Consider the following 12229-nt stretch of genomic DNA (forward strand, 5'->3'; position numbering starts at 1 on the left):
TTTGCAGAGGGTGCTGCTTTTCCGGAACATGGTCACAAAGGAGAAGGAGAAGCTGGGGCTGGTGGAGACGAGCTCGGCGTCCCCTCACGTCACCCACATCACCATCCGCCGCTCCCGCATGCTCGAGGTGAGGGACACGAGCCACAGGGCAGCAACCTGGCCTGACTAAAACAGAGCAGGGCTGTGTGTTTTCCTTTCTCTGCTGAGGGCCCCACTCCCAGAACTGACATTCCAGGAGAATGCTGGACCCTTATTCAGCTCAGGCTGCAGCAAACCTGGGATTCCCACTTGGAAAACACTGGTTTTTTTTGAGCTCAAGACTCAGTGACAAATGCAGATTTCTGTTGTGGGCCTGTGTCCTGTCTCTGCTGCATCTCTGGGTGGGTGTTTCACATGTTTCTCTCTGGATTGTCTGCTCTGTGTAGGATGGATATGAACAGCTCCGGCAGCTCTCCCAGAACGCCATGAAGGGAGTGATCAGGGTGAAGTTTGTGAACGACCTGGGGGTCGATGAGGCTGGCATTGATCAAGATGGAGTCTTCAAAGAGTTCCTGGAAGAGATCATTAAGAAAGTGTTTGACCCTGCACTGAACCTGTTCAAGGTAGGACACAGGTGCCACCTGAGGTGACCTGGTGCAAGCAGAGCCATTCTGGCTCACTGGGCCTTTACCTCTTCTTCCTCTTTGTGCAGACCACCAGTGGTGATGAGAGGCTGTACCCATCCCCAACATCCTACATCCATGAGAACTACCTGCAGCTCTTTGAGTTTGTGGGGAAGATGCTTGGGAAGGCTGTGTATGAGGTGAGCCAGAAGCACCAGGTTGGGATCTTGTCAGTGATGGTGCCTTTGAGGGCATCTGTCCTGCTTGGGGGGATGTTATTGAAAGTTTGGGAGTTTGGAAAAATGGCTTGGATAAAGGTCCTGATAATGGAACAGAATTTCCTCAGGTGTGTATTAAAAATAGTCTTGGAGGTAAAACCTGGGTCATGCCTTGATTGTTCCTCATGGTGCTGGGATGCCAGCCTGGTTTTTTGGTGTTACACCTTACAAACATCCATTTGTGGTTACCTTAAAGGGACATGAGGCAAAAAGGAGGATGGAATGACAGAATGACTCTGATAGAATGATTTGGGTTGAAAGGGAACTTTCTAGGCCAATTCCCTTCCCATGGGCCAGGTCCATCCTGGCCTTGGACACTTCCAGGAATCCAGGGGCAGCTACAGATTCCTTGGGCAACCTCTTCCAGGGCCTCACTTCCCTCACAGGGAAGGATTTCCCCTAAAAATTTCCCCTCATTCAGTTCAAACCATGTAAGGCAGTTCTTTTAAAGAACACATGGAGTTCCCCAGGTGCCTTTTTGCACCTGCCTTACTAATTAATGGATTTTAAAAGGATGTGGGGTTTGTATCTGATTTTGGTGGCTTGCAAAGTGCTCTTGTTCCACATCACAAGATCTGCCTTGCAGGTAACCAAAGATGCCACAACCACAAGTGTGTGGCAGGACCTTACCAGTGCGTTCTTCTTGTCCACAGGGAATAGTTGTGGATGTACCATTTGCTTCCTTCTTTTTGAGTCAGCTCCTTGGGCACCACCACAGTGTCTTCTACAGCTCCGTGGATGAACTGCCCTCCTTGGACTCAGAGTTCTATAAAAATCTCACTTCAATTAAGGTTGGAGCAATAATTTTCCTGCCTTTCACCTCCCTGATTGCTGCCTGTTGTTAAAAACTGGGAGTAACTGGTGGTTCTGCTGCTGGACCCTGACCTTTCTCCCCTTTTTTCCCTTTTCCCTGTTGTTCTCCAGCGTTATGATGGTGATATCAGTGACCTGGGCTTGACACTGTCCTATGATGAAGATGTGATGGGTCAGGTAGGTTTTTATTCAGTGATTTCTCGGACCTTACCTCTGCTTTGTCCTCTTCATGTTACCATGGAAGGCTGGCTCAGCTTCTCTGAACTCAGCCAGGGGATTCAATATTTACCTGTGGACAGAGAACAGCTTTTTCCACAAGAGGTTACCCTCTGACCCTCAATTTTTCTGCTGCCAGGGTTGAAAAAGTGTTTAATGCTTTCCCTGCCATAACTGCTGTTCCCCTCTTCAAAGAAGAACCTGTGAATAGGGAGAAATTCCTTTTCTTCACACATGGATGTTTCTGTCAGGGAAACTCCAAGCATGTCAGGAGGTCTCTTGGCCTAGAGAATCAAAAGCTGTTTGGCTGTCCCTTAGGAAGACTTGAAGGTACTTGGTTGCACTTGAACCCTGTGAAGTTGTACGTGCAGAGCTGGAAAATCTGAAATTAAAGATTTAATCTCAGAGAGATAAGATAAAAATGCCTTTTGCTGGCAGTGTTGTGCTGCAAATTCCATGGGGAGCCATGGAGGACACCTGCTGCTGCCTCAGGATTGCTGAGGTTTCAGCTTGGAGGGTGTTTCCATGTGAAAAATGAAGATAGGAGCAGGATACAGAGCCCAGCAATGAGACACTGAAGGCTGTGGTTCACTGAGGTTAAAAATAACCCAGGCACTCCTGTTTCCCCAGTGCTTTGGTCGTGCTGAAGGAGCCAGGTGGGGTCACCCTGACTGAACTCTGTGTCCCTGGAGCCACAGCCATGTCACAGCTGAGCTCATTCCCTGTGCTCCCTTCAGTCTGACCTTGGGATTCACCTGGAGCCGAGGCACAGAGGCCTCTGTGAAGTGGGAATGAGGATGTGCTGCCACAGCTTGGGCAAAGATGAGTGGTGACTCTGCAGGCAGCACCTGGAGGGTCCTGCACTGGCCCTGGGCTGGAGGAGATCAGCAGGCACTGGGAGATCCCTCCTGCCTCTCTGCCTTCCTTCCTGGAGGGACACAGCTCCAGGAGCTCCTGCAATGAGACCTGTGGCTCAGCCAGCTCTGGGTTGTGCTGTTAGACTGAGCTCTCTGAGCTTGCCCAGCCTCTGGATTCTGGGTTTGTGACAGTCCCCCATGGCTCTAGGAATTGATTTGTGTGTGGTTCAGCAGTGATGGATCAGGCTGCAGGGGAGGCTTCCTTGGAGAAGGGCTGGCTCCACTGGTGGGAGAGCTGGAGTTCCTACTGTTCGATTACTCTGTTAACAGTTAAGTGAAACTGGTTCAAGGCAGAAGCAGGATTATTACTTAAATTTTAAATCCTGCTGTTTTATAGTAAAAATAAATGTTTTATGGGGAGGTAACAGCTTAGCATGGCATTTCCTTCCATTGTGGTTCCAGGCAGTAATTAGCAATCCAATCATTTCTTCCCTCAGCTGGTTTGCCATGAACTTGTTCCTGGAGGGAAGACCATTCCCGTTACCAATGAAAATAAGTAAGTACAGCAATTAGATTTTTAAGGTCACCACTGCACAATACTTTATTCTGGTTCCTTGGGCTTGCATCTGGAATGAATTGAGATAGATTGGAGGAGAAGGAGCACATAAATATCTTAATAGAATTTGCTGGTTACAGTTCATTGGCAGAAATTGTATTAAATTTGATTTGCAAAATAAAAATTGACAATTTACTTCTTGAAACAGCACTTCTGAGGTCAAAGGCACCCAGTCAGGGAGATTCTGCAGGATTTAATGATGGTGATGGATACAGACAGATGGATTCAAAGCAATTCAGGCACACAGTCGTGAACACAGAGGGCACAGATGCTCAAAGACACCTTGGAGCAGACAGATCTCCTCAGAATGATAACATGTGGCAGTTGTATAAAGCACCGTGTTCGGAGCAGACAGTGCTGAATTCAAATGTACTCGACAGTCGTTCTTTAGAGCCAGGAAATCAGAGGAGACACCGAGCCCCGGGGCTGTTTTCACAGATAACCGGCTTTTAGATCGTTATCAGAAATGTCAACTCCGGAGCCTGCAAACCAACCCCACCTTTTTGTTCCTTTTTTTTTTTTTTTCCCCCCATCCCTATCCCCTTCAGTGCTCATAAAAGCAGAATGAAATATCTGTTAAGCAAATGTGTGTTTGAACTGGTGATCTGGGGGTTGTTATCGTTTTCCTGACAAATGGAAGCTGGATCCCACCTGGATCTGTGCTCTGCAGTCTGATGTTTTCAGGCTTTTCCCTTCTCCAGCTCTGACCAGGGAGTTTGCATTTGAAAGGATCTTCCTCTGGCCTGTCAGAGTCAGCTCAGGGAAAAACTTGAAAGTCCTGGATGCTGCTCTAGTAATTTACAGCAGAAATTTGATGTTTTTGCACCCAAATTTGGAGTTGGAAGGGAGCAGAAGTGTTGGGGATGGCAGCAATCTGGGAACAGCTCTGCCTGGGAGTGCTGGGGTGACCTTGCCAAAAACCCAGGCAGTGGAATTGTGGTGGGGTCTGTGTGGGAGCTGCTGAAGACAAATCAGCGAGTTCAGGTGTTTTGCCTGGAGGTGAGAAGAGGAAGACAAACAAAAAGTTCACCTTTCCCACATCCTCAGGAAGGTGGGAATCTGTTGTTTTTGGTGTAATGTTTCTCCAGCCATGGGACAGCAGAGCCCAGTGAGCTGTTGGTCAGACCAGGAGGAGTCTGCTTGGAGAGCTGAGCTCTAAAAAGGTGTTGGAGCTGTGTCCAGCCAAGGCTGATCAAGGGCTTATTAAAGCCAATTAGTCCCTGAGGTGGGCAGGAGCTCTGAGAAATGAGCAGAGTCCCAGAGGCAGGAAAGGGGCAAAATCCAGGCAGAAAAACATCATCTGCTTCAATAAAAAGCAGGGCCTGGAGGGGGAAGCATAACCCTGTGCAGGCTGTCACAGTGCTTGTGGGGCTGGAGAGACAGGTCAGGGGCAGTTCAGTGGAGGGTGGTGGGTACCCCTGGCAGCTCCACGTCCCCTGTGCCACCTGCCTGTCCCACAGGATCAGCTACATCCACCTGATGGCGCATTTCCGGATGCACACCCAGATCAAGAGCCAGACCGCCGCTCTCATCAGCGGCTTCAGGTCCATCATCAAGCCCGAGTGGATCCGGATGTTTTCCGCCCCGGAGCTGCAGCGCCTCATCTCTGGGGACAACGCCGAGATCGACCTCGAGGACCTGAAGTAAGTGGTAGCTGGGGCTGCTGAGCCTCCCCAACCTGGTCTGGGAGCTGAGCCCTTCCTTTGCAGAGCTCCTGGGAGGTGGCAGGACAATGACTCGTCCACAACTTGTGCTGCTCCTGCTTGGAGCAGACAGGAACAGCTTTGGAACGTGTTCCTTAAGGCTGATTTGGGATGGGTCCTTCCTTCTCTTGGTTCCTGGGAACAGAATTCCTCTCAGCTTTTTTCCTTTCCTTTGATCAGTTGCCCAGGAGGTGCTGGGGGTTCAGTGTGAGCAGTGATCCCTGACTTGTGCCAGGTGTTGGACAGGGATTGGAGCAACTTGGGCTACTGGAATTTGTCCTTGCCCATGGCAGGGGGTGCAACAAGATGAGCTTTGAGGTCCCTTCCAACCCAAACCATCCCACCCAAGCAATCCTGGCAGCACTTGTGCCCCTCCTGCTGCAGTGCCAGGCCTGTCAGAGCCTTTCCCTCCCCAGGAAACACACAGTGTACTACGGGGGCTTCCATGGCAGTCACCGTGTCATCATCTGGCTCTGGGACATCCTGGCCAACGACTTCAGCCCTGAGGAGAGAGCCATGTTCCTCAAGGTGAGTGAGGAGCCATCCCTGCCCAGTGGGATCTGTGGTGGTGGGGACAGGGATGTTTTCCAGTTACTTGGGTGCTCTCTGAAGGGACACCAGAATTCCTGACACCTGGAAGGGCCCAGCAGAGCCCTGTGGATGCTCTGGGTCAGAGGTGGCACTCCCCAAAGGCTGTCAGACGTGCATTGGGGGGAGATACTTAGGGCCAGTCCTAGCAGTGCTGGGGCTGTGTCACTGTTGTGCTCTCACTGCTCCCATCATCACCATGTGGCACTTTGCAGTTTGTCACCAGCTGCTCCAGGCCTCCACTTCTGGGCTTTGCCTACCTCAAGCCTCCTTTCTCCATCCGCTGTGTGGAAGTGTCTGATGACCAGGTAGGCATCCTGCTGTCAGGGCTTGGGAAATCCCTGCCCAGCTTCCTCCCCATCTGACCTGGAAACCCTTAACGTGGGAGGATGAGATGTTAGAGTTAGATATCTGGGAGAAATTCTTCCCTGTGAGGCTGGTGAGGCCCTGGCACGCAGTGCCCAGAAAAGCTGTGGCTGCCCCATCCCTGGAAGGGTCCCAACCAGGCTGGATGGGACTTGGAACAACCTGGGGTAGTGGAAGGTGTCTCCTGCCCATGGCAAGGGGCTGGAACAGGATGAGCTTTAAGGTCCAACCCAAATCCTTCTGGGATTCTATACCTGAAAACAGCCCTACCTCAATAGGATGCTCATGGCTGCACACACACACACACCAGACTCTTCCTGCCTGGATTCCCTGGCTTCCTCCAGGCTTGCATTTTCTCCTTGGGATCTCTCTGTGTCCCACCCATCTCCCTGCACCCCCTGCCCGTGTCAGGCATCGAGTTACAAGCGGAGCTCCTTGGTGAGGGGTGGGAAGCTGAGCTTTGGGCTTTGGCTCTCGCTGTTGCCAGTGCCAGGTTTGGTGTTGGCACCTGTGGCAGGAGTGCAGAGGGAGGTGACAGCCCTGTGCCCTTGCAGGACACGGGGGACACCCTGGGCAGCGTTTTGCGCGGCTTCTTCACCATCCGCAAGAAGGAGCCGGGCGGGCGCCTCCCGACCTCCTCCACGTGTTTCAACCTCCTCAAGCTCCCCAACTACAGCAAGAAGAGCATCCTGCGGGAGAAGCTGCGCTACGCCATCAGCATGAACACCGGCTTCGAGCTGTCCTAGGCACGGCCTGGGCTCGGGATGGGGCTTGGAGCTGCTGCTGGAAGGGGAGCCCTGCCCACGGGGAGCCCGGAGCAGCTCCGCGGGAGCCGGCTGAGGCCTGGAGAGGCAGCTGGTAGTGGAGGTTCACAGGGATCCAGGGAAGAGCTGCTGGGCTCAGGGCTGGCTTTTCTTAGGCACGGCTCCAGGCTGGAGGAGGGGATGGGCCTGACCCAAAGCCCTTCGCTTGACACCCACGGAAATCGTCCTTAAAAGCAAACCCTGGGGGAGCGCGGAAGGAACGTTCCAAGTGCCACTCAGATTAGTGACAGTGAGATCCCCCCCAGCAGGCTGGGCAGCTGCTGCCATGGGAGTGCTGCTTTTTCCTTTCCCAGGAGCTGGGCTGGCTGGAAGTGAGTCTGGGAAGCTGCACAAAGGCAGAAGGATGACAGAGCCCAGGAGGAGATGTCGGTGTTGGGAGTGCCTGGACGGGCACTGCTCACTCAGGACAGGAGGATTCCAGATGTCCCTACCCTTGCAGGGTCCTGGGTGTGTCTTGGAGAAGGGATCACAGGGAAGCAGCAGCTCAAACAGGAGCAGATGGACACTGTGGCTCTTGGGAAGGCTTTGGAATGCCAGAGGTTAAGGGCTGGAGCAGCAGGAGCGGGCTCAGCCAGCTGTGTCTCTGCCAGGCTCCTGCCAGACCCAGGCCTTGTGACAGAAAGGGTCATGTCTCAATTTCTCAGGAGCAGGAAAGGTTTCATTTTCCTTGGTTTCCAGAGGACAGGAGCTGGCACACACTCTGGCTCCTCAACACGGTGCTCAGGTGGGGCAGGTTCCTCTCTGGAGCCAGGGGAATGTGTCAAATCCTCTGGAAACCTCCACTGGCAAAATCCCTCTGGGCTGGAAGTTTCCCTTTGCCTGCAGGCCCTTTCTTAGGGAGTTATTTGGACCCAGGGCAGGGTCTCTGTGTAAGAGCCACATCTGCTTTGTTGCCAAACTCTTTATTTCGGTCACTTTGTCTCTTTCTGGCCTTATTTCTGTGAGTTGGTGTTTGCCTGGAGCAGGCAGCTTTTGCAGGGGGTGACTTGGGAAGGTGTGGATCCTTCCTGCCATTTCTGAGACACTCATCAAGTGTCTCTGCAGCTTCCCATCTTTGGTTCCTTGAGCTGCTGAGAGTCCTGCCCTGGCCCAGGCTGGAGAGAGGAGAGACTGGGCTGCTCCTGGGCTGTCCTGGCCCTGCTGGGAGTCTGGCACAGAGGAGAGCCATGGCATTGCCCTCTTGGGGACAGGGTTAAAAGCCAGTCACCTCCTCCACCTCACTGGTAAAACAAGCTCCTGCACAGGCTGCTGGCTTCTGCCCAGGGCTCACTTTCCTTCCCTCCCTGTGGCACTGGGGATCCTCATTCCCCTCCCTGGCCAATTCCCACCTCTCCTGCTGCCCTGCCTGGTCCGTCCCACGGGATTCCTGTGCCCAGGTGAACTCAGCAGAGCACAGGTCTCCACATCCTGGGCTTTGGAAGAATCCCTCTAACCACGATATTCCCGTTTCCAAGGGGTCGGAAAACCCTTGGCACCGAGCAGTGAGATGGCCTTGGCTTCATTCTCCTGTCGTGCTTCAGATGGATTTCAGAGAAATAACCCTTTTTTTAGAAGCAATGCCTGGAAATGCATCTGGAAAGCAATGTCAGGATCCTTTTTCTCTGTCAAATCAGTGAGATTAAACAGGAGTGATGAGAAGTGTTAGTGCAGACAGGAATGTCTGCATCCAGAGGGTTCAGGACACTGGGTTGTGAGTCAGAGAAATTTAAGATGATAGTAGATTTTTTATTTTTTTAATTTTTTTTGTTAATACATAGAACATTTTGGCATTAACCAGTTGGTGACTGCGTAGTTGGGAGGTTTAGGCACTGCCTTGGGCTTCTCAGAGTTTAAATATCACCCAGAATCTCCTTTCTCCTTCTAGGAAGCGCAGTGTGTCTGACTAGAGCACAATGAGCATTCAGTGCAATGAGTTATTGAACACTGAGATAAAACCCTTGCTCCCCTCTTCCCTTTGTTCCTCAGGACTACAATTCCTAGAAAAAAAAATGTTTCTGCAGACTTAGTTTTGTCCCTCCAAACCTGGAGATGTTGCACTACAGCCACTGCTCCTGTGCTGGAGCTGGTGTGGAAAATGTGATAAATGTCTGGGAAATTCCCAGTGGATACAGGCAGGGATTCCTGTGGATGGACCAATTCCTGTGTCCCAGGGAGGCTGTGTCAGTCCATGGATCCTGCCCAGGGATGGTTTTGCCACAGGAGATTCACGAGGATCTTTTCTGTCCAAGACTCACTGCCGTGGAGACCTTGGTTCCATCCCTGTGTGTCTGACCTGCAGAGGAAATAAAGCTGGGATGAGTTCAGGTGGTTGGGTGTCTCCTGGTCCTTTCCTAGGGTGAGGAATGTGCTGGTGGGATGCTCCTGGCAGAGCAGAGCAGGGCATTGGGGCCCTGGCACCTCTCAGAGAGCACCTGCCTTTGTTCCAAGGGTGTGAGGCCCTGGCACAGGGTGCCCAGAGAAGCTGTGACTGCCCCTGGATCCCTGGGAGTGTCCAAGGACAGGGCTTGGAGCAAGGTGGGATTGTGGAAGATGTCCCTGCCCATGGCAGGGGGTGGAATGGGATGAGCTTTGAGGTTCCTTCCAACCTAAAGCAGTTTGGGATTCTGTGACTCTGCCAGGCTGGGCATGGAGCCTGCTGCTCCCATGGGAATTCTTGGTGCCAGGCTGGTTCCTGGGGCCTCTGTGCTCAGGTGTCCCTGAGAGCTGGGATTTGTGGGGTGCTCCAGATGGGAGGATACGAGGCCTGCTGAGCCCAAAGGGAGCTGGCAGGATTTTGTTCAAAGCAGGATTTGCTGATGTTGGAAAACGCTTGGAGAAGCTCTGCCTGGTGCTGCAGAGTGCTGTGACTTTGGTCCTTCCTGAGGGTGTTGGTGCTCCTTGGATGCAGGGGCAGGTGCTGGGATCAGCAATGCTCGGTGCACATCTGGGAATGGTGACTGGAACCACTGGGGGAGAGGGAAACAGGCTGCAATTCCAAGCGGGATCCCCCAGTGCAGGATCAGCCCTGAGGAGCAGCTGCTGGAGCTGACAGGGAGTTTGATATTAATAACAATATTCTAATATTGTGTGTTTCTGCCTGGGCCTGACACAGGAAGCTCCTTGGAGGAGTGAGAGCTGTGCCTGCTGCTCCAGCTTCCCTCAGACTTCAGGTTTGGAGCTTTTCACTGCCCCTCCATCCCTGCCTGGAGCCCCCCCGGCCATTCCCAGCGCTCTGTGGCTCTGCCGGGAGCGGGAGCACGGTGGGAGCGAGGGAGAGGCTCCCAGTCAGTGTGCAAGTGCCATTGTTTTGACACAGAGGCATCTGGCACTGTCAGGAACAGCAAAAAGCAAGCCCAGAGCAGCTGCTGCCAAGGCAGAGCTGGCAGCAGCCAGGGATGCACAGCCCCAGCTTCCCGGGATCTGGGCACGGCATCGCTCGGAGCCACCGAGGTGAGGGGTGGCCATGGCTATCCCAGGCTTTGGGACCATGAAACCGGGGCACTGCAGGGTGGGGAGCTGGGAGGGATCCCTGGAGGATGGGAGAGATCCCTGGAGCCTGGTGCTCACTCAGTGCTGGCACAGAGCAGAGCTAGGTGTCCCAACCTGCTGCAGGCACAGGGTGTTCAGGAACAAACAGCAGCTCCTGCTGCCCCTCTCCTGTTCCTACAGGCTCTCCCTGGCTGATATTCCCTCTGTTTGATGCCTCTGTTCTGCACCTGTGCCCCATGCTGGATTCCCTGTTAGGATGGAGAGGAGGCTGTGCCATGCTCCGGTCTCCACATCCCTGAGCAGAGTGAGGTCTGATGTCTGCAGCTCATTTCTGTGTTTGCTCTCCATTACCAAGAGGTGCAGCAGCTCCTGCAGCAGGTGCTGGGGTGGTCACACCTCGTGGCACTTGGTACTGTCACTACCTGGGTAAGTGGCACTGAACTGGTGCTCACAATCTGCTTTTCTGTGGCTGTTTCTGAGGTCAGGTTCTTCAATCCTGACCCTCTCCAGTTTCCCAGGGGTGGTTTGAGCCCTCCCTGTGTCACTCTGTGTCTCTGTGGGGCACTGGGGTGGGCACTTTGGGCCAGGCTGCAGCACAGGGCGAGCTGAGGGTCCCAGACAGCCCCTTCCTCCACAGACAGGCTCAACCTGCTCCTGTTGGGCACAGCACCGATGGTTCCTGCCCTGGGCTGCTCTGGAGTAGGGGGAGGGTTTTTCCTTGACCATTTCCAGGCTAAATTGGGATTTCAGGAGCTTGTGAGACCACAGGACTTGCCCTGCTGGAGAATCTGTCATTCTCTCTGTTTCTGCAGCTCCAGGGGATCTGTTGGCTCCCCACTGTCAGGGCTGTGCATCCCAAAACTCACCGGGCTGGGGCTCCAGCACATCCTGTCAGGGTGGGGGGCTCTCATCCCTCCCCTCCCCTCTGAGCCCTGGCCCAGGAAATGCTGCCTTGTGTAAATTTACATCTGACTTGGCACAATGGATGTTTGTGTCATTGCTGGCGGAGCAGCAGCTCCCACGTCGTGGTGGTAATCGAGGTGCTTGAGTTATAGCCCAACTTATTCCATTTTACAGCTCCTACAGCGTTAACAGATGTACGGGCGTCTGATCCAATCATGCAGCAAGAGATTTTGGGGCCAGTTCTTCTCATTTTGACAGTGTGGAAGCTGGGAGCAGCCATACATTTTACAAACAAGAATAAACGACCCTTAGCAACATATGGCTGTGCTGGCAGCTCCGGAGCGATCCCAGATCAGGCACCCTGCGAGGCAGGAATGTTGCTGGGCGCTGGAGCCGGGCAGCCCGGACAAAGCATCTGCCTTCCCCCGTGATATTAATGAGGTGCAGGCACTGGAATCCCTATGCTGTACAGCTGGGAGGGCTGGGAAGAGACAAAGAGCTTGGAAAAACAACTGCCAGCCCAGAGCAAGGGAGCTTTATTTGGATTTAAAGGCTGGGTTTTGTTTTGGTCACTCTACTGCTGCTGCCTGGCTGAGACCTTGTGGGGTTGGGAGCAGGGGCAGCTCAGCTGGTGAGGAGGGTGCACCAGAGACTGAGGAATCACAGAATCCCAGGATCATTCAGGTTGGAAAAGCCCTCCAAGATCATCAAGACCAACCTGTGTCCAATCCCCACCTTGTCCCCAGCCCAGAGCACTGAGTGACATGTCCAGGAATTCCTTGGACACCTCCAGGGATGGGGACTCCAAACCTCCCTGGGCAGCCCCTTCCAACCACTGATCTCCCTTTCCATGAGGAAATTCCTCCTGATGTCCAGCCTGACCCTCCCCTGGCACAGTTTGATGCTGTTCCCTCTCCTCCTGTCCCTGTTCCCTGGGAGCAGAGCCTGACCCCCCCAGCTGTCCCCTCCTGTCAGGGAGTTGTGCAGAGCCAGAA

The 12229-nt window shown here is 53.4% G+C and overlaps 1 protein-coding gene across 7 annotated transcripts in view; it reads left to right on the plus strand.

The window, feature by feature from the left end:
- Nucleotides 1-11551, plus strand: part of UBE3B (ubiquitin protein ligase E3B) — a 23181-nt gene extending 11630 nt beyond the window's left edge. For 2 of the 7 annotated variants that reach the window (XM_086856423.1, XM_086856425.1), the window contains exons 19-28: nt 8-127; nt 426-602; nt 692-802; nt 1534-1671; nt 1805-1870; nt 3264-3322; nt 4843-5025; nt 5502-5613; nt 5889-5981; nt 6594-9166. In XM_086856423.1, the coding sequence (XP_086712549.1) occupies nt 8-127; nt 426-602; nt 692-802; nt 1534-1671; nt 1805-1870; nt 3264-3322; nt 4843-5025; nt 5502-5613; nt 5889-5981; nt 6594-6785 (1251 nt within the window). In that variant the 3' untranslated portion in view covers nt 6786-9166. Of the gene's footprint in view, nt 1-7; nt 128-425; nt 603-691; nt 803-1533; nt 1672-1804; nt 1871-3263; nt 3323-3530; nt 3968-4842; nt 5026-5501; nt 5614-5888; nt 5982-6593; nt 9167-9954; nt 10293-10511; nt 10758-11408 lie in introns of those variants that run through there. The other 5 variants (XR_015277834.1, XR_015277833.1, XR_015277835.1 and 2 more) reach the window with 5 other exon arrangements.
- Nucleotides 11552-12229: the final 678 nt, after the last annotated feature.

The sequence above is a fragment of the Cyanistes caeruleus genome, chromosome 18 (genome assembly GCF_971803275.1).
Source record: "Cyanistes caeruleus chromosome 18, bCyaCae1.hap1.1, whole genome shotgun sequence".
Classification (NCBI taxonomy): Eukaryota; Metazoa; Chordata; class Aves; order Passeriformes; family Paridae; genus Cyanistes; species Cyanistes caeruleus.